Source organism: Trichoderma ghanense, assembly GCF_004382785.1.
Source record: "Trichoderma ghanense strain CCMA-1212 chromosome Unknown scaffold_9, whole genome shotgun sequence".
Classification (NCBI taxonomy): domain Eukaryota; kingdom Fungi; phylum Ascomycota; class Sordariomycetes; order Hypocreales; family Hypocreaceae; genus Trichoderma; species Trichoderma ghanense.
Window position 1 is genome coordinate 1 of NW_027395672.1, and position 21456 is coordinate 21456.

Below are 21456 nucleotides of genomic sequence, written 5' to 3' on the forward strand. Positions count from 1 at the left end.
TTCTTACTTTATAAAAGAAGTAAAGGCCTAGTTAGCCCCTTTTAGTAAACCTTACTAAACAGTCTAGTCTATGCCACTACCTTAATTCGCTCCATTGCCAACACCAGTGCTGGATTTGATTATATATATCACGAACTATATCTTCCACTACCCAGTTTGGGGGTTTCACACCATGGCCCTCTTCTTGAGCGAGCCCTTTCGCCTTGGTGGGCATGTGTATAGAGATCCTCTCGGGGCCGAAGATCCACGTCTTGGCAATATCATCTTTCATGTTGACTGTGAAACTTCTGACGTGCTCGTCTAAAACGGGGGGCTGTTCAACTTCAAGTCCTCGAAACAGCAAGTCAGCATATGGCGAGTCGACGCTGCTCATCTCAATAAGGTCCTGGAGATAGTCTTGTGCGACGGTTGCAAAGGAGGCAATGTGGCGCATTGCGGTGGCTATGTCAACAAGGCATAGGTCTCGGGGCCGTTCAGCATTCACAATCAGCAGCGATGGCCATAGAGCGTTTGAGATGACCAGTGCCTGTCTCAGAATGTGAAGCTGAGAGCCACTCAGGACCTCACTACGGAGGCACATGCTCCTCATCCCCTCCACAATGGCCCGTATGGTGACAAGAACGTATGGAAGATCGTCACTGTCAAGCTGCCGAGGTAATATTGCCCCCCTGAGTAGGCGACATAACGCTTTCGTATACACGTCTAACAGGGTAAAAGATGAGCTATCCAGAAAGGATACCCCAAGAATGGCTGGTAGCATCTTTCCCAGCACAAAGGCCAGTATGCTCCTATGTTTCATGCCTTCACAAAGCATACGAACATCATGTGCTAGATTTCCCTTCCTCAAGGCGTGTTTGAAGTTATTGAACAGAAGGTAAAACAGTTCGTGAGCGGCCCTGGGATCTCCCTCTTCAATGCGAATGCCATACGAAAGCATACCTGCAATCTGAAGCTGGGGATCTTGAATGGGCGGGTGATAATATTCCCTGCTGCTCTGAAGAAAAAAGCTGTCTATCGTGCATATATCGGATCCATGGGTCTTGATCGATGATATAATGCCCTGAACGAACTCGACGTACCGCTGATGTTGTGGCGCATTCTCAAGGGTTACACCCAGGTCGCTTCGCATCTGCTTCATCACGAGCTTGAGGATCCTCGAGTATTCAATGGAAAGAACCCGTCGAGCATGAGGGTCCGCGCGACGAAGCTCTTTGCGCATTGACGAAATTGCAAACTCGAACAAGCGGTGATTGGTTTTGTAGTTTGGCTGGGCTGGCAAATTGGCCATGCGGTCAGGGATGAACCCCTTGGCATAGCAATACCGCTGGATATCGACGAGGTTTTCATACCTCACATACTCGATGGGCATGACCAATGCCAAAACCCACACCTCACAAATGTTGAAATCAACGTCGGAAAAATCGTCGAATTCGTGCCTCAGCAGGGTCGATATAAACAGCAGAAGATGTTGTCTGTGCGAAGGATCCATTGCTTGCAATTGACTGCTAAACAAGTAGTAATTGCCGCTCTTGAACATCTCCGATAGCTTAAACAGGCCACCGTTGATCATCAGGCTACCATTAATGAAGCCTATGCCCATTCTCGCGGACAGTGTAGTGACCTGTCTGACACACCAAGCCTTGTCAGCCGTAGCCGACCCTCGAAAGCCAGACACCTCTGTCGATAATGACAAGATGCATCGTGCCATTGAGAAGTAACTGTGGGCTATCTCTTGCCCTAGGGCGCAGAAAGCCTCGTCCGCTTGCGCCGATTCCAAGAGCTGGCTCTCACTCTGCTGGCTGTGGTGGCTCGCCTTGAAATCCTCGATTCGCGATACATAGGTGTCCAGGATGGTCAGCGCTGTGCGTAGAATTGACCAATCTAGTTCGAAGGGCGACACTCTGAAGTAATCAAAGACCTGCTTCAGGTGACGGCTGCTCAGACAGATTGTTGCCGCCTCTAAGTCTGAAGCACATCTCATGACGTCCAACGAGGCTGTGAGCGATAGATGAACAACATCCATCACTGCTGCCTTGTTCTTCTTGATCGTGGTATCGACAACACTCTGCGTGATGCAATTACTCTTGTCCTCGGAAAGGTTTACCTGTTGTAGGTGGACATCTGCCGCGATATTGCCAAACTGCACGAGCATTTGCTGAAAGATGGAATCCCTCCATTCCTCGAAGGGTTTGAAAGATGACCTCGCCTCGCCGGATGAGACGACAAACCGCGCAAGTTGAGCCCATGCTCTTATATTGATCAAGCATGCCTCCTTATGAGAGCTAGCGGCGTCTACTAGTTTCTCGATGATGGATACCGAGGGCCGTATTTCAGGTGGTGCCGCCCAGAACAGCGTGCCGATGAGGTCATGATGGTTCCTCAAGGCAGCCAAATCCCGCTCATGAATGGTATGTTCCTTGAGGTAGAGGCGGTTGTGGTTCGGTATGGTTCGGGCTACTAGATTGCGGATGTCCTTATGGGACCCGAACTGCTGCAGGTTCTTGATGCTTATGGCAAGGAGCTTGAGAAATATGTGAAAGCAGAAGTCATCTGCTTCAATCTCGAGAACCGGCTCCGCGGCTAGTTTCTCTAGGAACCGCGGTGACTGGTAGACTTCTTCGTTTCGAAGATGCGCCAAGCTCCGGGATCCGAAGAAGTCAAAGATAACACCAACGACGGACGCGCTACGAAGCCAGCCCCATTGGCGGACCAGATAGTGGCATCGCGAGATGAGAGCCCGACAGTAGCTATTGAAGCTCGCGGGCTGCTGCTCGTTGTCTTGGTAGAGTTGGAATACACGCCGAATGAGCTTCTGAGGAATTGACCAGCCTTCATTTTCTGCTGTATATCGTTTTTTGGGTACAATTCTCCCCGAGTCATCAAACTCAAAAAGCGGCAGCAGGGTGAACATCGTCTCCCAAATGCGTTCAAGTTCAGGAGCGTTTGTGCCGGAGAGGAGCTCGGGCGTCAAGATGGCTGTCTCTAATGCACCCCAGAAAGAAAGTTGCCGTGAATTTGCATGTTCGAACGTCTTGATTAACATGGTCCAAGAATGTACTTCAACGGCGCTCTGCTCCAAAAAGCGGTCACGACGATGCAGACGACTGACGTCCTTGTAAACCTGCTTTATTGGATCGAGGCCACAGCGTAGAAGCACCGAAATCACCAATCTTGCCGGTAACAACATGAAGGTTTGTTGTTGAGAACGCTCATCCAGGAGTTGTGACATGTATTGACAGTGTCGCGTCATTGCGAAGGACATGAGCAACACTCTATCCAATAGATTTAGGATAAGTTGACGATGAACGGCGTGAAGAAACGACGACTGCGCGAGACCATTGTCGAGTCGACGAATGAAGCCGTCCAAAACCTCTTGGAGCCGCGGTAGAAAAGGGGGCGTTAGAGGTTCCGTTTCCGCCGAATCGAGGACCTTTTGCACGTATTCAAAGACGCAATGAGTGGCACTGATGGTACCGCGGATGACCTCCTCCCATTGGCTCTCTTCGAGCGGCCCGGCCAGTATGTCAAAGACAGACCCAGCCAATGTATCGAAGAAGAGCCCAATTTCAGAAGACACGTTGGGAGTCCAGGGACCTAGATTGAAAACATGGTCGCCCAAGCTGACTGACGATTGCGAGTTCAGTTGAGTCTTTCCGATTTGTGAATCTTCGACAAGAGCCTTAAAGACGCCACTACCAAGCAGCGTCGATGTGTGGAATTGGAGTCCAGGGGAAAGAGGAAATATCTCAAAGTGATGAGTATATCGGGTACCATAGGGGCCCAGGCCATAGAGCTTGCTCTTTTCTAATGGGGCGTCGGCGGCGAAAACAGACGAGCCCACCGGAAGAGGATCATCAGCATGGATATATTGAGGTGCTGTGACATCGACACGAGAAGGCTTTCTGCTCTTTCGAAGTCTCGGCGGCCTCTGTCTCTGCTCTTGTCCCGGGGAAATCCGCGAGGGTGTATGCCCCATGGTGTAGTCTTCCGTCATACTGTGGCTGCGGCTGGCGGTGTTGAGATTCTCAGCCAAACGTAGAGCAGGTTTCTCTTGTCTTTGCTGGTTGAAAATACGGTCCAGTGCCCCCTTTCTTGAGCGAAAAGAAACCATGGCCCCCTTTGCTTTCTCACCCACCTCCAACTGAGCCATTCGAATCGCAGGCGAAGGCGAAAAGCTGTCCACACCCACCGTAGGCGCCAAGTTCGTATCGACACCCGTATCTGGGTCACTTCGGCGATAACTGACGGAGCCTCTCTCGCCGCGGCACTTGACGAGTTTGCGGCAAGTGCCTCTAGATGTACTGAAGAAGGTGCTTGAGGAGAACCCTCCATTTGAATACTTCTTGGTTTCCTCTGCAATCTGATGTCGCTTATGATTTGACCTATGGGCTTCCGTCACCGAAGGCCGCTGTTTAATCAGCCCAGTCTTCCACTCCTCCATAACAGACAAGACATCCACTTGGTCTTGCCTGGCAGCGAGTTTGATACATTTTTGCTGCACGCTACTACGCCCCTGATTGAGGGTTTGCCTGGCGGAGCGTGCAGCAATGCGCATGAATCGAGGAGCATCTGGTTCTATTGTATCGAGAATACTTAGCAGGACAGGGGATTGAGGACGTCGTTTTGGCCTGCGAATTGCGTTTTGACGGGGCTTGTTCGACATTCGCTGAGAGACATCAGACGGGTAGTCGGCCGGCAATGGGCTGGGCACATCGGACGACTGAGGATGGAGGAAGCCTGTGATCGCCTGCTGCTTTGAAGGGACCTGCACAAACCGGCTTCGCGATCCGATGGACACTTTAGCTCGTTTCCTGTCCCTTTTGACTGCCTGAGGAAGCCGAAGCTGACGCTTGCTACCAACGACCGCCGGACTGATATGGTCCTCTTCTACGACTGAATCGTCGCTCAGTCCCTCATTTTCTCGCTCTGGATTCTGCGAAGGCGTCATCCTGTACTGACGCTCAGGCATGTCGTCAGTCATATACTGGGCGGGAGGACTGTCTTCATCTAGGGTCAATGGAATCGTAGTGGAAGAAAGAACATTGTTAGTCACCGTTTTCGTGAGAGCGATTCCGCGTTGTCGTTGGTGAGCAACTTGATGACGAGGCCTCCTCCTGGGACTCCGGCCAGAGCCACTTTTACTCGTTTGTTGATCGAGTCGAAGCCAAGAAGCGGGCAGCACACCTCGAATACGGCGTCTGAATTGGGTCACCACTTGGTGTGTATCGCTCTCGGCTTCACTTCCGCTTTCAGACGCTTCTTGACTTCCTTGTCGGCTGTGCTCATCTTGCCTTTCTATCTCCTGAGAGGATATTGACACCACGGAATCAGAACTTGAAGGTCTTGAAGGTGTTTTGGGTGAAGATTCCTGTCGATTGACGACTTCTGTCGGGGCGCTTTGCTGAGCATCTGAATCCGACCAATCTGGAAATGAGCCAGCAGACTTCGGCTTTCGGCCAACACCAGAAAATGGTTCTGGTGAATCACTGTAAATAATATCTCGCCTCCGGAATCTGTGGGTCGAAGTTTGAACCTGCGAGGCGTCCCGCATCGGACTCTGGCTTCTGGTAATAGGTGGCCGTCCCAGAAGCTGATCCAGGTCTGGTAGATCTTGGTCATCATCGGCTGCAGTTGTTGGGGAGCTAGGGAAACTGGCAGCAATGGTTCGAGCAGGTGGTTGAGGTATCCGTGGAAAAGGTTGGTCAGCATCTGGCATAGCATGCTCTTGCAAGGGTGCTGTGAAGCCGCCAGCGTCTGCTGTATCGGTTCCTGGCGGTATATCAATATCCTGGCTATCCTGATCATAGTCTCCATCCCATGAAGCTGCCTCCGACGAAGCTTCTGGAGATCGGTGTCTCTCCGTTTCGGTGATCACGTTTACCGGTATGAGCCCGTGCTTCCGAAAGGTATTGCTGTAGTTCACGCGATCGTAAAAGTAAGGTTTTTCTTGTATCAGGTTTCGAGGCCGCAATCTTCGCCCATGACGAGCCGTTGCATCTGCAGTTTCCACATCGGCAGCATGGTGGTGAACCTCGTTGGCCCCGGTTGTCGTTGGCCGTTCGCCAGAGGCCGCGGACGTTGAGGTAAAGCTAGCGGCATGATGGCTATTCGTGACTGTCGCGTTCCCATTCGTTAAGCTTGGAGCATCCGCTGTGTCCTGGTTGTTGCGGAAGGCTACCTCGTCATGTGAAGGTGCGGAAGGGGAAGAGAAAATAGTTTCCGAGTGTTTCGGAGGGGACAGCTGCTCCTGACTCTCGAGGTTTTCTTCCGCAAGAGCCAAGGGGATAGTCACGGATCCCGACCTTTCCCGCGTACTCGTTCTCGTTGCGAACGACGGGACATCGGCGGCGGAGGGGATGTTGCCTTGCTCGTCATCGTCTGATCCAGGAAAAGCCCATATATCATTTGTGCTCTGGGCTTCGGCGACAGATACTCTGACCGGTAATCGTGTTTCAACATCGCTGAAGTAATCGTCGCTCTCTTCTTGGGAATCCGGTACCTCCCCACGCTCCCTCCAGTCAGACATTGTCTGCGTCCATGATCTTGGATACTCTAGGTAAATGGTAAAGAAGATGTTCGATCTTGACGCGTTAATGGAAACGCGCTCCACCAACTTTAGTGGTGGGTGTAAAACAACTGGAGGTACCTAGGTACGAAGTGCTTCATGCATACTAGTGTCAGCCTTTCCCCACATCAGCCATCCTTGACCTCAACTTCTGCCCCACTAGGCATAGAAAGATTTCCACATATCTGACAATATCAATCGCGTGCGCTGTGCGCTACCACGAGCATTTAAATGTTGGACTAGAAGATTTGTCTTGTTTCAAGACTCTATATTATATTGAACCTCTGTTCCGATGAGCCTTCCATAGGTATTTCCTACCGCCCCATGTTTTGAATGCATATATAACAGCAAGGTGCCGAGGTACTGCACGTAACATTTCCCTCTTCATACTCAGCTTGATGGTGAGGTTTGCACGGCATCCTTGGCCTGCTGCTCCGTTCTCATGCGGATGGGGATGCAGACTGCTGGAATCCTGCCAATGGTTGCATTGACCGTGAGGCTCTCGTCTCGCATTCCACGCGCCCTACATACGTCTGCTGTCCATCTAAACAGCCGGAGTGGAGGAAACGGCGCCAAACCTGCCGAGGACGCGACAGATCAACATGATGAGGTCGAGAACCAACCTGGCACGGAAACATCCGGTGGGCGCTTGAGAGGGCATGCGACAAACTCGATAAGAACCCGCTTTCAACGGAGGAGACAAGTCTCTGCTCTGCCGCCAGTCGAACTGCCTCAGAGCTTTCTTCGTAATAACGTAACCCTCCACGCCTCTCAGGAGCAACCACGACTACCCATTGCGCTGGCGGAAGACTCAAGACATCCGAAGCTATCTCCACTATCTGTCGACCAAGGCCCATCCCTGCGGCAGAAGTCTGAAGCTTTGGAGCTTTATTTCGAGACGGCGTTGAGACACCTCTTGGCTCGAGGCCGCGAACTCGCTATAGACCTGGAAAACTCCCGTCTAGATAAGGGCGATCGAAGATGGGAGTCTCCAGAGACTATAGCACGAGCGGTGCGGGTCTGGGATATGGCGATTGACTCGGCCAGGCACCTGATCGATGCGATATACCCTGTCCGGCAACAATCTGAACACTTCTACAAAGTGCGGCCGTTCTGGTGGTCGCAAGTCCCTCGCCTTCTGAATTGTGGCCTCCCAAGCCATCGTGACCAGCTCTCTTCCCTGGTGGCCTCTCTGGACGATCAACTCGACTTTGCTGAACGATACGAATATCCCTTGCCCCATGTCATTGCCGACCTTTCCGTTGAAACTTTTGTTGCTCTGCGAAAGTTGATCAATCGCGAGCTGCTCGCGTCGCCTCCACCAACGTTTGACCACAAAACGAGCAAAAGGCCTATCACGATTCTTGCATTGTCGGGATACGGCGGAAGGTCCATCTCAGAAGCGATTGGGAAGCATTTTGCACACTCTAGCGGCGCGGACCTAGTCTACTTGGATGCGTATGACGTTTCAGAGCTCGTGGGAGGCTATCTGGGTCAGAATTGGGCTTACTCGCGTGGTCCTCTTGCGATGTTGGGTTTCAGAGCAGCCGAACTCAACGGCAAGATAGCGGGCGGTCGTGATGAGAGACCTGTTGAGGGTCAAGATGACGACGAAATCGATACGGACGTCGGGATCTCCGCGAGTAATACGAGTCCGTCGACTGTCGTGGAAGAGCTCCAGAAATTGCGCCAAGGGGAATATGAAAGCTTCAGCAAGTGGGAAAACCTCAAGATCGACAAGATATTGGACCAGATCATCCGATCCACCAGTCCCGAATCCTCCGAATCCCACACTCGACCAGTCCTGATCCATCTTCATGATATCATTGAGCTGAGCATGACAATAGAAGGGTCTCTGCTGATCAACCGTCTTCGAGCCCTTACGGACATTGCCTGGCAACAAGGGTTACCGGTTGCTATACTTGGGACCTCATCGTGCGACCAACAGTCAGAAGAGTACCAGAATGCGATCAAGGAATTTGCCGTCAACGACTTTGTCGTCACCCGCCACATCCAGCCCGACTACGTGGAACGATACACCGCTCTGAAGGGGCACACTCAAACTCAAGCGCCGTTCCATCTGCAGAAGGCAGACTATTGTGTGGAAAATGTCAGCAACGTCACTCGCATGCTAAGAGCTTTGGATCACGAATCACCGCAGGTGCCTGGCTTGTTAATGGATGCCATTTTGAGCTACATGCGTTCATCTGATCCGAAGTTTTCCATCTTGCAGAATTCCATTCTCCCAGCGCCGGAAATCTATCACTTGGCGTGTGCTTTCAAGTCGCAAGAAGGCGAAGCTGGTGTCAACAATATCCCAGCCGGTTTGGAGGAGCGCTTCACCCTAGGGCATCTTCAACAATGGCATGGGCATAATGTCTTCGGCGAAGACCGCGGTGAGGGAGACGCTCTCAATGGGATTTCTTCAGCTGGGGAGGACCCCAATACGTTTGAGGCGCGTGCTACCCCGAAGCTGAACGAATACGAAAAGCGAGTAGCTTCTGGTCAGATCAACCGAGAAAACCTCCGAATAACGTTTGCAGACGTTCATGCCCCGCCCGAGACTATATCTGCCCTGAAGCTTCTCACTTCACTCTCCCTTGTGCGACCGGATGCATTTTCCTACGGTGTACTGGCACAAGACAAGATCTCTGGCTGTCTCCTGTATGGCCCCCCCGGAACAGGTAAAACCATGTTAGCCAAGGCGGTTGCTAAGGAGAGCGGCGCAAATATGCTCGAAATCAGCGGCGCGTCAATCAATGACAAATGGGTCGGTGAAAGTGAAAAACTCATTCGCGCGGTCTTTACCCTGGCCAAGAAATTGACGCCGTGTGTGGTGTTCATTGACGAGGCAGATTCTTTATTAGCCAGTCGGAGTATGTTCACCAACCGGGCATCTCACCGTGAACATATCAACCAATTCCTCAAGGAATGGGATGGGATGGAAGAGACCAACGCTTTCATTATGGTTGCCACCAACCGACCTTTTGACTTGGATGATGCAGTCTTGCGGCGATTACCCCGAAAAATCCACGTCGACCTTCCTCTCGAGAAAGATCGCTTGGCGATCCTGAAATTGCTGCTCAAAGGCGAAATTTTGGACGATTCTGTGTCGTTGGACGAGTACGCACAGCGGACGCCATACTACTCAGGCTCAGACCTCAAGAATATGTGTGTCGCAGCAGCAATGGCTGCTGTTGAAGAAGAGAACGAGGCTGCGGCCAAACACGAAGGCCCTCACCCGTTCCAATATCCTGAGCGACGTATCCTTCGCAAGTCTCACTTTGAGAAAGCATTGAAGAATATCCCTGCGAGCATTAGCGAGGACATGATATCTCTGAAGCTAATCCGCAAATTCGACGAGGAGTATGGCAACAGGAAAAGAAGCGCCACTAAGTCGAGCATGGGCTTTGGTTTAGTGGAGGATAAGCACCATATCAAATAAACGACAGCTCCCCGGAGGGCAGCAACGGGTTCACAATGATATTACGGAGAAATAACATACCACCAGACTTCTGCATAATGCCTGAAGAAACTATACTGGCAAGACGTGGACAGTGGTGAAGCTTGACTGCATCTAGTCCTATTATTGAGAGTGATGTGCGTATAGTCCAGTTTGCATACTTAGCCGGATTTGGTATGAGTGTCTGAGTGGTAAGCAGATGGCGAGATGTCGGTGCAAGTGGTGTAGTTGGTGGCAGAGCTGCCAGCCTTTAACAGCTACAGTATCGAAGAGTAATTGGCGGTGCGGACGTCGGCCTCTGACAGATTCCTGTTCCCCCAAGCGCCTGGACTATGGCTTTCAAGCCCCTAGGCACACGGAGGAAAGGGAGGAAGAGGAGGTCGAAGTTCACTATAGGCCCTCTGTTGAGACTTGGACATTCTCTTCACCTACTGCCCTGGAATAAAAATCCTGTGCTCGCCGTAAGGCATCCATTGTCGGCTGCATTATCTTGCCGACGGCATCGCGGCCACCGCCAACCATGTCGGGTTTCCATCGAATCTTCTTCCCTGTGCGTTCAAAGTGACCACGGATCTCCTGCTTCCGCCTTTGAATGATGCTCTCTCGTTCAGCCTCGGCCTCGTCGGCTACGGCTTGAATACGCATCATGGACCTCGCCAACGATTCGGCCAAGTATTGAACCTCTGTAGCACGATCCGGGTCCCCGGATAGGAAGCCATCCCAGAACTGATGAAGGAATTCAATCGTTGTGGCATGGGTCAAAACACACTTCTCGAAGATCTGTGGAGGTAGTCCCATTGGAGAAGTATCATCCGAGGCACGTCCATATTTCTGAGAGCGTTGCTGGTGTATGCCGTTCATGACGTCCTTCTCTGCCTCTTTGATGGCATCGCGGGTGGTGTTCGCCCCGGATTTCGACTCGTCGTCACTATCACTATCGATGTCGAAATCTCTGTCAATTTGCAGCCCAATGTCCCCTGCCTTGTCAGATCTTATTGTGTTGAAATTCTGCAACTTGGCGAGAACGTCTTCAGGCCGTTGGCTCGCAAGCATGCCCCTGTCCTTTGAAGCCAGTGAGTCTTTGGAGGAAAAAAAGTCGTTCCTCTCTCTGATATTAAGCATAATGCGCCGTTCCTCCTCGTCCCCTCTTAGGTCGCGTAGAGTTAGCTCTTTGGATGCATTATAAAGCCCGTCTGCATCATATGCCGTGTTATCCGAGGGGGGAACGTTCGCCATAATCTTTTCGCTTAGACTGTTAAGCGTCCTAACGATAGGAATGTTAGACCGGGGTCGCATCTCGACATCTTTGGCATTGCCGCCTTTGAATCCTCCCTGATTCTCTTCATTGCCCTCTATGTCGATTATGTGAGGGACTGGTTGGGCCGTGATTTTGGATTGATCGTCTTGAATGTTGCTATCGACATCATATTTGTCAAAGATAGCATCTGCAGGGTCGTTATCAGTGACGCGCTCGCCCTTCAGCTTCTTCGCTAATTTGCTGAGAAAGAACCGTGACCAGAATTCCGCCTCGGACAGTCTTGGCACATTTTCATTATAGATTCGCTTGATTAACGGGTGCTGAGAAAAGATCATCTGAACCTGCTCGACGCTTATATTCAGTTTCAACTCTCCGTCAACGGTTCGAGGCTTGACGGTCGAGAGGACGTTGTACGCGCCCTTTTTTTGATTGATTTCGATGGCATGGGCTCTGAGAAGGTTTATCCTCGTGGACCAGAACTGAGCATTAAAGGCAGCCCCGGTCATTGACTCTGGTTTAGTTTCCATAGCGCTCATGTAAGTCTGGTGCAAGCTCCTGTCTTTTCTCATGAGGGACTGGTGTAGCTCGATGTTCGTCCTCAATTGATTATCATCAAACCAAGTAGGAGGTGTGGACTGCGTGTTTCCGCCGCTCGACGATGCCAGCAGGGCTGAGCCTCCTGTTGCCTCTCCATTTGCAGCTGGTGTTGCCGTCGGAGTTGCGAGCTTCGATACGTTTGCATCGCCATTTCGGAGATCGGCCAAGAGACGAGAGAGTAGGTCTTTGACAGCTTGAGCTTCTGCCTTGGCATCTGGAGTATTGAAATGGAACAGGTATGTGACGGGGTCGGTTGCGCCTTCAGTCTTCTCGAATATTTTCAGCATGACCTTGGGAGAGCTGTCGGGAGTCTGCTGAAGATCTGATGACATTAGTGCTCGCACTCATGAGCTGGAAGTGTGAAGAAGAATTACTGGTGATGCTGGTAACAGGCAGCGAAACAGTCGCAGGGCCTCCCGAAGCCGGCGTCCATGTTATTGCTTTGCGATCGCTGGTGAACGATAAGATGCCCTCTTTCTTCTTAAACAAGGTGTGGCCCCTTGGGCTATCCATTGCGATTCAGGTTCGCTGGTGGTTGATCTATTGGAGCCGGAAGTGGATGCAGGATCCAAGATTCGCTGACTTTGCCGTCGGATTAGATGGGTTGCATGGTTGACGAAGCCTAGGTAGCTGACGTGCAGAAGGGAAAGCACACGCTGGTTGGCAGCGTGCAGCAGGCGGCGCTGGAGATCAGTGACGACGTTACGAACTAGATATGCGCTATGCAAACCTGGAAGCAAGTTGTGGGCCGGTATATGATAAAGATACTATTTATCTACACATATTTACGTATACGAAATACAAGTGTTTAGAAAGGTTTATATATGTATATATTAGAGAGTAAAACTAGGTAGGCTTTTATAAATCTAACTACTTTTTCTTTAAAATAATATAAATATTATTTTTATTAAATTAAAATATATTAATTTTAATATTTAATTTTAAATAATATAAATTAAAAAGATTAATAATAAGATATTTATTTATATATAATATACTTTGAATTTTATACATTTAATCTATATATAGTTCACGATATATATATGCTGACTAATTATGGGCACTATGGAAGTCCTCACACTCGTACTAATCTAGTATCATCTTAGGTCCCTACTCTCCTAACCACACAAGTCAATCCACCACGACTGATTAATTACGACTCATGTCTGTTCAAACTTGCCGGCCTTATTGACTGACGACCTGTTTCTTTTTCAACCCAGAACGTTTTGGAGTCTTGTTCATGTTTATCCTGTCGGAAAACCAATCATCAGCCTCGAAGCGTCCACTTGCTCGGCCTCCTCCCACTCCTTTCGTGCTATGCGCCCGGGGTAGCAGACTCGCTACAGTCAACACAACATTTGGAGGCAACGTACCGTTTCGTGATCACAGCAGAGTCGCGAATTAGGATCCTGGCAGAGGCTCCCACGCCGCCGTCGTCTCTTTGCTCAACCGTCCCTCACGGCCTCGTTTCTGCGCGACAGCCTTTCGGCCTACCATCGATACTCCCGTCTTTCGCAACGCATCGCCGCGCTATCGTATCGCAGGCAAACCTCAGCGCTCAACCGGAACTCAAAAAAGGCTCGAAACCCTGCGACAGTATTGCAGCTGACAGGTCGCGCCCCTCCCGCAAAGGCCAGGTGCTCAACCTGCCTCGTCCGTGGGCTTGCTGCAGTCCCTGGACACTGCCGCAGAAGCCTAACGTCTCCCTTTTGTACGATATGTGGTAGGTGCGATTTCCCCCACCAAGTCTCATTTATCAGACAGGCATCCCACAGGCACATCATCCTCGGATCTGAATCTTCGGTCTGCGAGAGTTTGCCTTGCGCTCCGCTTTATGATATCACTCTGCTTGACCTTGGTCTTTATCTGCAGCTGCGAGTACCCTCAACTTGGAGATGTGCCTTTTTTTTACCCCACATTCATACTCTTTATTTCCACTAATGCATGACTCTTCGCCTGCCAGTCAACCTGCTTGCTGACTTGTCGAGCAGAAGAACGATCGATAATGTCTCCCGATGCCGTGTCGTTGCTATTTCCCGATCGGCCTATTCGGCCCTTGCCGAAACGTCGACTTCGAGAGAGATTACCTCCAGAGGTTGCCAACTCGATCAAATATCCCTCCTACATCCACGACCACATTCCTCTCTTCTACTATCCCTCATACACTACGAAGGACGATAATGGGGCATCAACACCAACATCAACCGGATCTGCCATGCCACATCACCGTGACGATTCCAAGCGCAATTCTACACTACGGCGGCATGGGGCTGCCATGACAGCGGGAATAAACGAAGAAATACGAGGCTCCCTTGTCCTGGGTTCCTCACCCAGAATTCAGGGCATGGTCATACAGTCTTCGGTGGTACTGGACCCGATCCGCCAGACGATGGAGTTCCAACTCATACCCTCCACTGCTTCATCAGTGGACGGCTACGAGTCGTTCGAAAACACGAACAACAAGAAGAAACGGAAAATCCCCACTGCCGGAGACTCCTTGGCGAACAATGGCATTTCTCTGAGCAGTGATGTCACCGCGCTCTCGACAGCAGTAAGGTCTCAGTCGCCGGTCAAGGAGATGGACAGTACCCGAGGGCAGCTGGTTTCATCGAGCCCAGCTGGAAACGGGTCTTATGTACCGAGCAGTCAGGGGCTGTCAGGGCCGGGTAGAGGGAGACTCGGACGGTCGAGGAACGGACGCAGCCCCTTGCGAACTCTGTCGGATGGAAGCAATGCGTGGTCCAGCCGTTCGAAAGCTACTTCATCCCAATGGGCGTCGACTGGTAAGTGTCTTTGATCGCTTATTGCGCAACACGTGCCTCTGCTAACCAAATCACGTATAGGCCAGACTGGAGGTGGTATAATATCAAATGCAATCGCTACTGCTGGGAAGGGGCCTCTGCAAGGACAGGAGAACGCAAGTCTTCTGCAACAACATGTGGCTCCGGAAAGGGAGTTACCTACTTCCTCCCAGTTTACATTCACTTGTGAATCGCAAACCCCCGGGGCCATACAGTGGCCCGGTAAGTCAAACTCTTTCGACCGCAATGGCCTGCCGCGCACTAACCATTGTCCAGGCCGTTCTGTAGGCCAAAGTACTCCCTCCCAAGCGTTGCAGCATTTACCGGCTGGCGCCCTCTCAAACCCGGGCCAACATGAGGGAAATTCATTGAAGCAAGTCAGTAGAATCCCTGCTAGCTCTGCCAGAAAGAACCGCCGCCGCCTAGAGAGGGAGCTGGTTGCTGCTGCGCGTACTCGCCGCCAGATTGCGACAGAGAACTATTATCACAGCCTGGTAAACCCTGAGGATATTTGGATCTGCGAGTTCTGCGAGTACGAGCGCATCTTCGGCGAACCTCCACGCACCCTTATTCGAGACTACGAGATCAAGGAGCGTCGACAACGTCAGGAGGAAGCGGATCGAAAGCGACTCCTGGAAAAGGCCAAAGCGAAAAGCAGAAAGGGAAAGAAGGCCAGCAAAGCAGCGGCAAAAGGCGGCCTTGCGTCGGAACATGCCTCAGACCAATCCCACGCTGCAGCAAGACCTGCTGACGTTTCCCCTGTCCTGGCTAACGGACGGTGTCGCTCAACCCACTCCAACGACGGATACGGAGACGAGTATGAGGAAAATTATTCAGACGCGCCAGCGAGACAGACGCCAAATATTGCGAGGACGCACGCAGATCCCCTACCTCCTCCCCGAGCTAAGACATAGGGGCTTGGTCAGTCGCACGGGCGTCAGGGCTTGGCTGAGCAGTTACTCTTGATCAGAGAAGGTGGTTTAACGTGTACCATATACCCCATTATGATGAATCCATTGCCCAGGAGCAAATGGAACCAGGCTAGCTGTCCAGAATAGTTATGTAGAGGATGTGGAAGCATATCACTTTTGACGTGTGTGAGATTGGTATTGCCCTGGATTGTGCTACGAGCCGGGATGCCGCGAGAACGCTCAAGAGCATGACTGACGAGAGCTGCTACGTCGAGGCCGATCAAGGCCACTTCGAGTGGTGTGTTATCCCCATGGGCTGGCTTACTTTTGCTGGTGGTGGTGCCCTTGAATTAGGTAACCACACACAAATGATTCGAGGTCAGAGGTTGGATCTATGGTGGTGGAACATTGAAGGGTTTCAGCTTGACACAGATACGCTGATCAGATAGTGTTTTTGATAATACCTTAAGCGGACATCCTCGAGCCTGTACCGTACAAGTAGGTAAGTAAGTGTAGTGGGGGTGGTCCTAAGCAAGAGGTGAGGGGCACTTTCATCCCACGTTTTTGCTGGACTACTGGGTACGCAATTTGATTTGGCTGCAGTCACTCGAGAAGCTGCTTTTTCCCATAGCGAGCCGGCAGGGATATTGCTGCCCCGACAGGCCCAGCCATGGCCTCCTCTTCTTCTGCCAACGTCGTCCCGCTGCAGTCCCTCAAGCCCGACCTTCACGAGCGCGCCTGGGCTTCGATACCGCACCCCAGCCTCCCCCTCATCGCAACCGCCCACGGCAAAAACGTCACCGTCTTCTCCCTCTCCACGCTTTCCTTCCACAGCGCCCTCGCCGACGGCCACGCGCGGTCCGTCCGGAGCGTCGCCTGGAAGCCCGGCCTGCCGCCGCACGAGCTGTGCCTCGTCACGGGCAGCTTTGATTCCTCCGCCGGCGTGTGGCGCTGGGCCAAGGGCGGCGACGGAGACGACGATGGCGGCGACGACCTGGGCCAGGACATGACGAGAAGCGCCGCGGACGGCGACTCGGCCAGGGCCGGCGGCGACTGGGACTTTAACCTCGTGCTCGAGGGCCACGACTCGGAAATCAAGGGCTGCGCCTTTTCTCCGTCCGGCACATACCTCGCCACCTGCTCACGCGACAAGTCCATCTGGATCTGGGAAGACATCGCCAGCGCCGAGTCCGAGGACGACTGGGAAACCATTGCCGTCCTTAACGAGCATGAGGGAGATGTCAAGGCCGTTGCCTGGTGCCCCGACGTGCCCGGGCGCAACAGCGTCGGGCGGCGCTACTACAGCGTCGACGTGCTCGCCAGCGCCAGCTACGACAACACGGCACGCATCTGGCGCGAGGACTCGGATGGGGAATGGGTCTGCGTGGCCGTCCTCGAGGGACACCAGGGGACGGTATGGGGGGTCGAGTGGGAGCCGCGACCGAAGGAGGATGCGTTCCCCAGGCTCATGACATTCTCCGCCGATGGCACGATACGCGTGTGGACCCTGCAGCAAGAGGAGGACAGTGCCGTTGCCGATGGCTCCGCGATGCCGCAGGGTCTAGGCGGCATACCGAGCACGATGAGACGGTCCTTCAAGGAAGAGTGGAAATGCACGGCCGTGCTGCCCAAGGTACATGACAAGGACGTATATTCAGCCTCATGGAGCGCCGCGTCTGGTCTCGTAGCCAGCACCGGAAGCGACGGCGCGATCGCGTTATACAAAGAAGACAGCGACGGCGTGACAGAGCCCCAGGCAGGTTCCGAGGACAACGACCCCAACGACGCTCCAGGCTCGACTCATGACGATCAGACAGCTGGTGGGCCACAATGGCGGCTTCTGACTACGGTGCCCAACGCTCATGGGCCGTACGAGATCAACCACATCACCTGGTGTAAGCGATATGACGCAGGGTCAACAAGGAGGGGAGAGGAGGAGATGCTGGTCACAACAGGCGACGACGGAGTGGTTCAGTCATGGCAAGTCGACATTGCATCTCCGTAGCGTTTCAGTGTAGATATCTTTTTTCGGGGTATGTCATGTTAAGACAACATGCACGGGCATTGCGTGACGTCGACTGTATTCAATGTGCGTGTCATTACAACTAACAAGCGTATCGCGTCATTCTATCGAAGCCATCGGGCTATACTGCTGGAACAGAGCGCACCGTGCTGTAGTATATGACACGGAGCAATCTTATCCCATGATGAACTCCCAAGACGGAATCTATGCAGTGTGACCGATCAATCGTACCAAGCCCATCCTCAAGGCGCCGTGTCTAGTTCTTCCCCCGCCGCGTCCATCTACTCGCCCTTGAGTTTGTCCTGCGTGACGGTGAACGCCATCTCCAACAACTCCTGTTCCTCCTTCATGTGCACAGTCTTCAATCCGGTAGCCACAGAGGCGCTGGGGTTACGACCGGCATACATGACGTGCTTGCGATCGTGGTACTGGGTCTGGTTGAGCAGCGTCTCGATACGCGGCTGTGTGAAGCTCCAGGCTCCCGCGTTAAGGGGCTCCTCCTGTGCCCAGACAATGGTCTTTGCGTTGGGGTACATGTCCAGGTTGTCCTTGAGCTGCTGCCAGGGGAAGGGGTTCAGCTGCTCGATGCGGGTGAAGGCCACATTGTCAATCTTGTTGTCGGCGCGGTACTTGGACAGACTGGCCCACACCTGACCGGTGCAGAGGATGACTCGGTCAATCTCCTCGGGAGACTTGATGTTGCCGGTCTGGTGCTCCGGATCAGGGATGATCCACTTGAAGCCCGCATTGGGGCCGCTGAACTCCTCAATGTCTGATCGTGCCAATGGGTGACGGAGCAGGGACTTGGAGAAGAAGATGACGAGGGCTAAGGATTGCATGTTAGCTCAGCTCAGCGCAAGATGATAGCAGAGTAGATATGGAGAATAGAGAAGAATAGTAACATCGTCACTGGGGGGGAGCAACTCACGCTTTCGGAACTGTCGGTGCATTTGTCGACGGAGGACGTGGAACAGGTTGGCGGGAGTTGTCATGTAAACAATCTGCATGTTGCAATCTTGGTGCTGGCGCCGAATCTTGTCTTCGGGAGGGAAGACGCGAGGATCCTCGTTGCAGAGCTGCAGGTACCGCTCCAAGCGGCCAGAAGAGTGCTCAGGGCCCTGGCCGTCGTAGCCATGGGGCAGAGACATGACCAGACCGGTTCGTTGCATCCACTTGGCCTCGCCAGAAGCAATGAACTGGTCGATGATGCACTGAGCGTTGTTGGCAAAGTCACCAAACTGCGCCTCCCACATGACCAGCGCATTGGGCGACGACAGAGAGTAACCGTATTCGAAGCCGAGGGCACCGAACTCGCTCAGGGACGAGTTGGAGATGACGAACTTACCCTGGTCCTTGCTGACGTGCTGCAGGGGGGTATATGTCTCCTCGGTTTCTTGGTCGTGAAAAACAGCGTGGCGCTGCGAGAAGGTGCCACGCTCGACATCCTGTCCAGAGACTCTCACATGGTAGCCCTCGGTGGCGAGGGTGCCAAAAGCCAGAGCCTCGGCGGTGGGGAAATCAATGTTCTTGCCTTCGGTGACAGATTTTGTTCGGTTGTTCAGGATTCTCTTGAGGTTACGGTGAATGTGGAAGCCCTCAGGAGCCGATCCAATGACTTCGCCGATGTGGTTCAACGAAGACCGGTCGACGCTGGTGTCGTTGTGGGGAAGGACCTCGGTGGCGAGCTCCTTGGGCGACTTGAAGCCATTCCAGGCCGACGTCGTCCACTCCTTGGACGTGGGTTGGTAGTCCTTGGATTTTGCGAAGCTCTCCTCAAGCATGCCCCATACCCACTGTTTGTGCTCCTCAATGTCTTCCTTGGTAAAGGTGCCCTCCTTCAGCAACTTGTCAACGTAGATGTCAATCTGGGGCACCTTCTCCTGGATGCGCTTGTACATGAGAGGCTGAGTGAAGGAGGGCTGGTCAGTCTCGTTGTGGCCGTGCTTGCGGTAGCAGATCAAGTCAATAACAACGTCATGCTGGAACTCGGCTCGCCAGTCGGCGGCCAATTGGCAGACAAAGTTGACGGCCTCGACGTCGTCGGCGTTGACATGGAAGACGGGGGCATCAATGGCCTTGGCAATGTCCGTGCAGTAGGCCGTTGATCGCGCGAATCGAGGATCAGTGGTGAAACCAATCTGGTTGTTGACGACGAGGTGGATGGTGCCGCCGGTAGAGAAGGCCGGCAGAGAGTGGAATCCAAGACATTCGTACACAACACCCTGGGCTGCAAATGCGGCATCTCCGTGCAACAGGACGCCCATGGCGGTCTTGTGGTCCTTCTCATCGTTGTTGTAGTGCTGGATGGCGCGGGTCTTGCCGAGGACGACAGGGTCCTCGGCTTCCAAGTGGGAGGGGTTGGCGACGAGGGAGAGCTGCACGCGCTTGCCAGAAGGCGTGGGGCGCTCGAAGTTCATGCCCAAGTGATACTTGACATCGCCAGAGCCTTCATCTCCAGCATTGAGGGATCCTGCAAACTCGCTGAAGATGGACTCGTTTGGCTTTCGGACGACGTTGCTCAGAACGTTCAGTCTGCCTCGGTGAGGCATGCCGATGACGATGTCCTTGACACCGTAGTCGACGCTGCGGTCAATCAAAGCCTTCATGCCGGGAACCAGGGTCTCACAGCCCTCGAGACCGAATCGCTTGTCGTTGGGGTACTTGGTGGCGAGGAACGATTCGAAGCTGGAGCTCCAGATCAACCGATCGAGAACGCGGCGCTTCTCATCGATGGAGTACTTGAAGGGCTGGGGCACCTCGAGGCGCTCGCGCAGCCAGTCACACTTCTCGCGATCGGGGATGTGGATGAACTCGACACCATATGAGCCAGAGTAGATCTTTTCGCATGCAGCAATGATCTCTCGGAGGGTCATTTTGTCACGGCCCTCCCGCTTGAATCTGGGCAAGATGCCGGGTCCGAGGGTGTACTGGGTGTCGAGGTCCTTTTCGGTGAAGCCATAGTGCTCGAGAGACAGCTCCTTGGGCTTGATGTTACCAAAGCCGGCAGAGGTGTTGCGGATGCCGAGGGGGTCGATGTCAGCCTTGTGGTGTCCGCGGGCTTGATACGCGCGCACCAGCAGCTGGACCTTGAGGTGGTTGGTGACGTCGGAGCCGTCGTCAAGGGTCAGGCCGCCGGCAAGACGAGGGACGCCCCCTGTCATGCCGGGGACCAGGTTCGGGGGCGGCTGGAAGGCCTGGGAGATGGGCATGTCGCCGCTCTCGATGTTCTTGAAGTAGACCTGCCATGATACGTGGACGCTCTTGGGATCCTGCTTCCACTGCATGTACATCTCATCGATGTAGTTGGCAGTGCTTCCGGACAGGAAGTTGTCGCTGGGGTCGGGGGCCGAGGCCGTGGCCGTGGCCGTGGCATTGGAGGTTGTCGTTGTGGCGGCGTACAGGCGCCTCGTGGTCAAGGGCAAGGGCCTGCGAAGAGCGGCAAGCCTCGCCGGCCTCGTGGCGAGGCGGGCGCTCTGGACGCCCCTCAGCAGAGAGTTCCTCCACATGGCGAACAGCTGTGAGATGTCGGAGTCCTAGCAAGAGCAGAAAGGTCTACTGGAGCGTTTGAGCATGCATCAGACCCAATCCGTGGAGCAATCGCGAAATGAGCGGCGGAGTAAGTCGTGAGGAGGAGAAGGAGGCAGAGTTTTGCTCGATGGGGAGGCGTCGAGTCTTGAATTGGGAATTTCGGGCTGTCGCAGCAGTCACCTGGAGCGAAAAAACTATGACGGCAGCGGGTAATAATACCGCTCCGTGGCCACTGGATAGCCTAGGTTAACGAGAATAGGGCGGGTGACTTGGCTGGGCTGGTTGGGCTTAGGGGGGGCGCATCGGCCTT

The 21456-nt window shown here is 53.2% G+C and overlaps 6 protein-coding genes across 6 annotated transcripts; 3 read left to right on the plus strand and 3 right to left on the minus strand.

Moving 5' to 3' along the window:
* Positions 1–76: 76 nt before the first annotated feature.
* CCMA1212_007084 (Protein mms22) lies at positions 77–6526 on the minus strand (the record flags this gene model as incomplete). Its single annotated transcript, XM_073704262.1, has 1 exon — positions 77–6526. The coding sequence occupies one exon, from the start codon at positions 6524–6526 to the stop codon at positions 77–79; it is 6450 nt and encodes a 2149-aa protein (XP_073557046.1).
* A 493-nt stretch (positions 6527–7019) lies between these two features.
* Positions 7020–10010, plus strand: CCMA1212_007085 (ATPase family AAA domain-containing protein 1; the record flags this gene model as incomplete). The annotated part of the gene is made up of 1 exon (XM_073704263.1): positions 7020–10010. One exon carries the CDS (start codon positions 7020–7022, stop codon positions 10008–10010), a length of 2991 nt encoding a protein of 996 aa, XP_073557045.1.
* A 408-nt stretch (positions 10011–10418) lies between these two features.
* Positions 10419–12396, minus strand: CCMA1212_007086 (uncharacterized protein; the record flags this gene model as incomplete). Its single annotated transcript, XM_073704264.1, has 2 exons — positions 10419–12205; positions 12258–12396. The coding sequence occupies 2 exons, from the start codon at positions 12394–12396 to the stop codon at positions 10419–10421; spliced, it is 1926 nt and encodes a 641-aa protein (XP_073557048.1).
* Positions 12397–13888: 1492 nt separating this feature from the next.
* CCMA1212_007087 (uncharacterized protein) lies at positions 13889–15598 on the plus strand (the record flags this gene model as incomplete). The annotated part of the gene is made up of 3 exons (XM_073704265.1): positions 13889–14666; positions 14727–14906; positions 14961–15598. The coding sequence occupies 3 exons, from the start codon at positions 13889–13891 to the stop codon at positions 15596–15598; spliced, it is 1596 nt and encodes a 531-aa protein (XP_073557047.1).
* A 667-nt stretch (positions 15599–16265) lies between these two features.
* Positions 16266–17600, plus strand: CCMA1212_007088 (putative cytosolic iron-sulfur protein assembly protein 1; the record flags this gene model as incomplete). The annotated part of the gene is made up of 1 exon (XM_073704266.1): positions 16266–17600. One exon carries the CDS (start codon positions 16266–16268, stop codon positions 17598–17600), a length of 1335 nt encoding a protein of 444 aa, XP_073557044.1.
* Positions 17601–17899: 299 nt separating this feature from the next.
* On the minus strand, positions 17900–21224 carry CCMA1212_007089 (2-oxoglutarate dehydrogenase; the record flags this gene model as incomplete). Its single annotated transcript, XM_073704267.1, has 2 exons — positions 18547–21224; positions 17900–18444 (listed from the first exon to the last, which is right to left on the minus strand). Exons 1-2 carry the CDS (start codon positions 21122–21124, stop codon positions 17900–17902), a joined length of 3123 nt encoding a protein of 1040 aa, XP_073557043.1. The 5' UTR covers positions 21125–21224.
* Between the last annotated feature and the right edge of the window lie 232 nt (positions 21225–21456).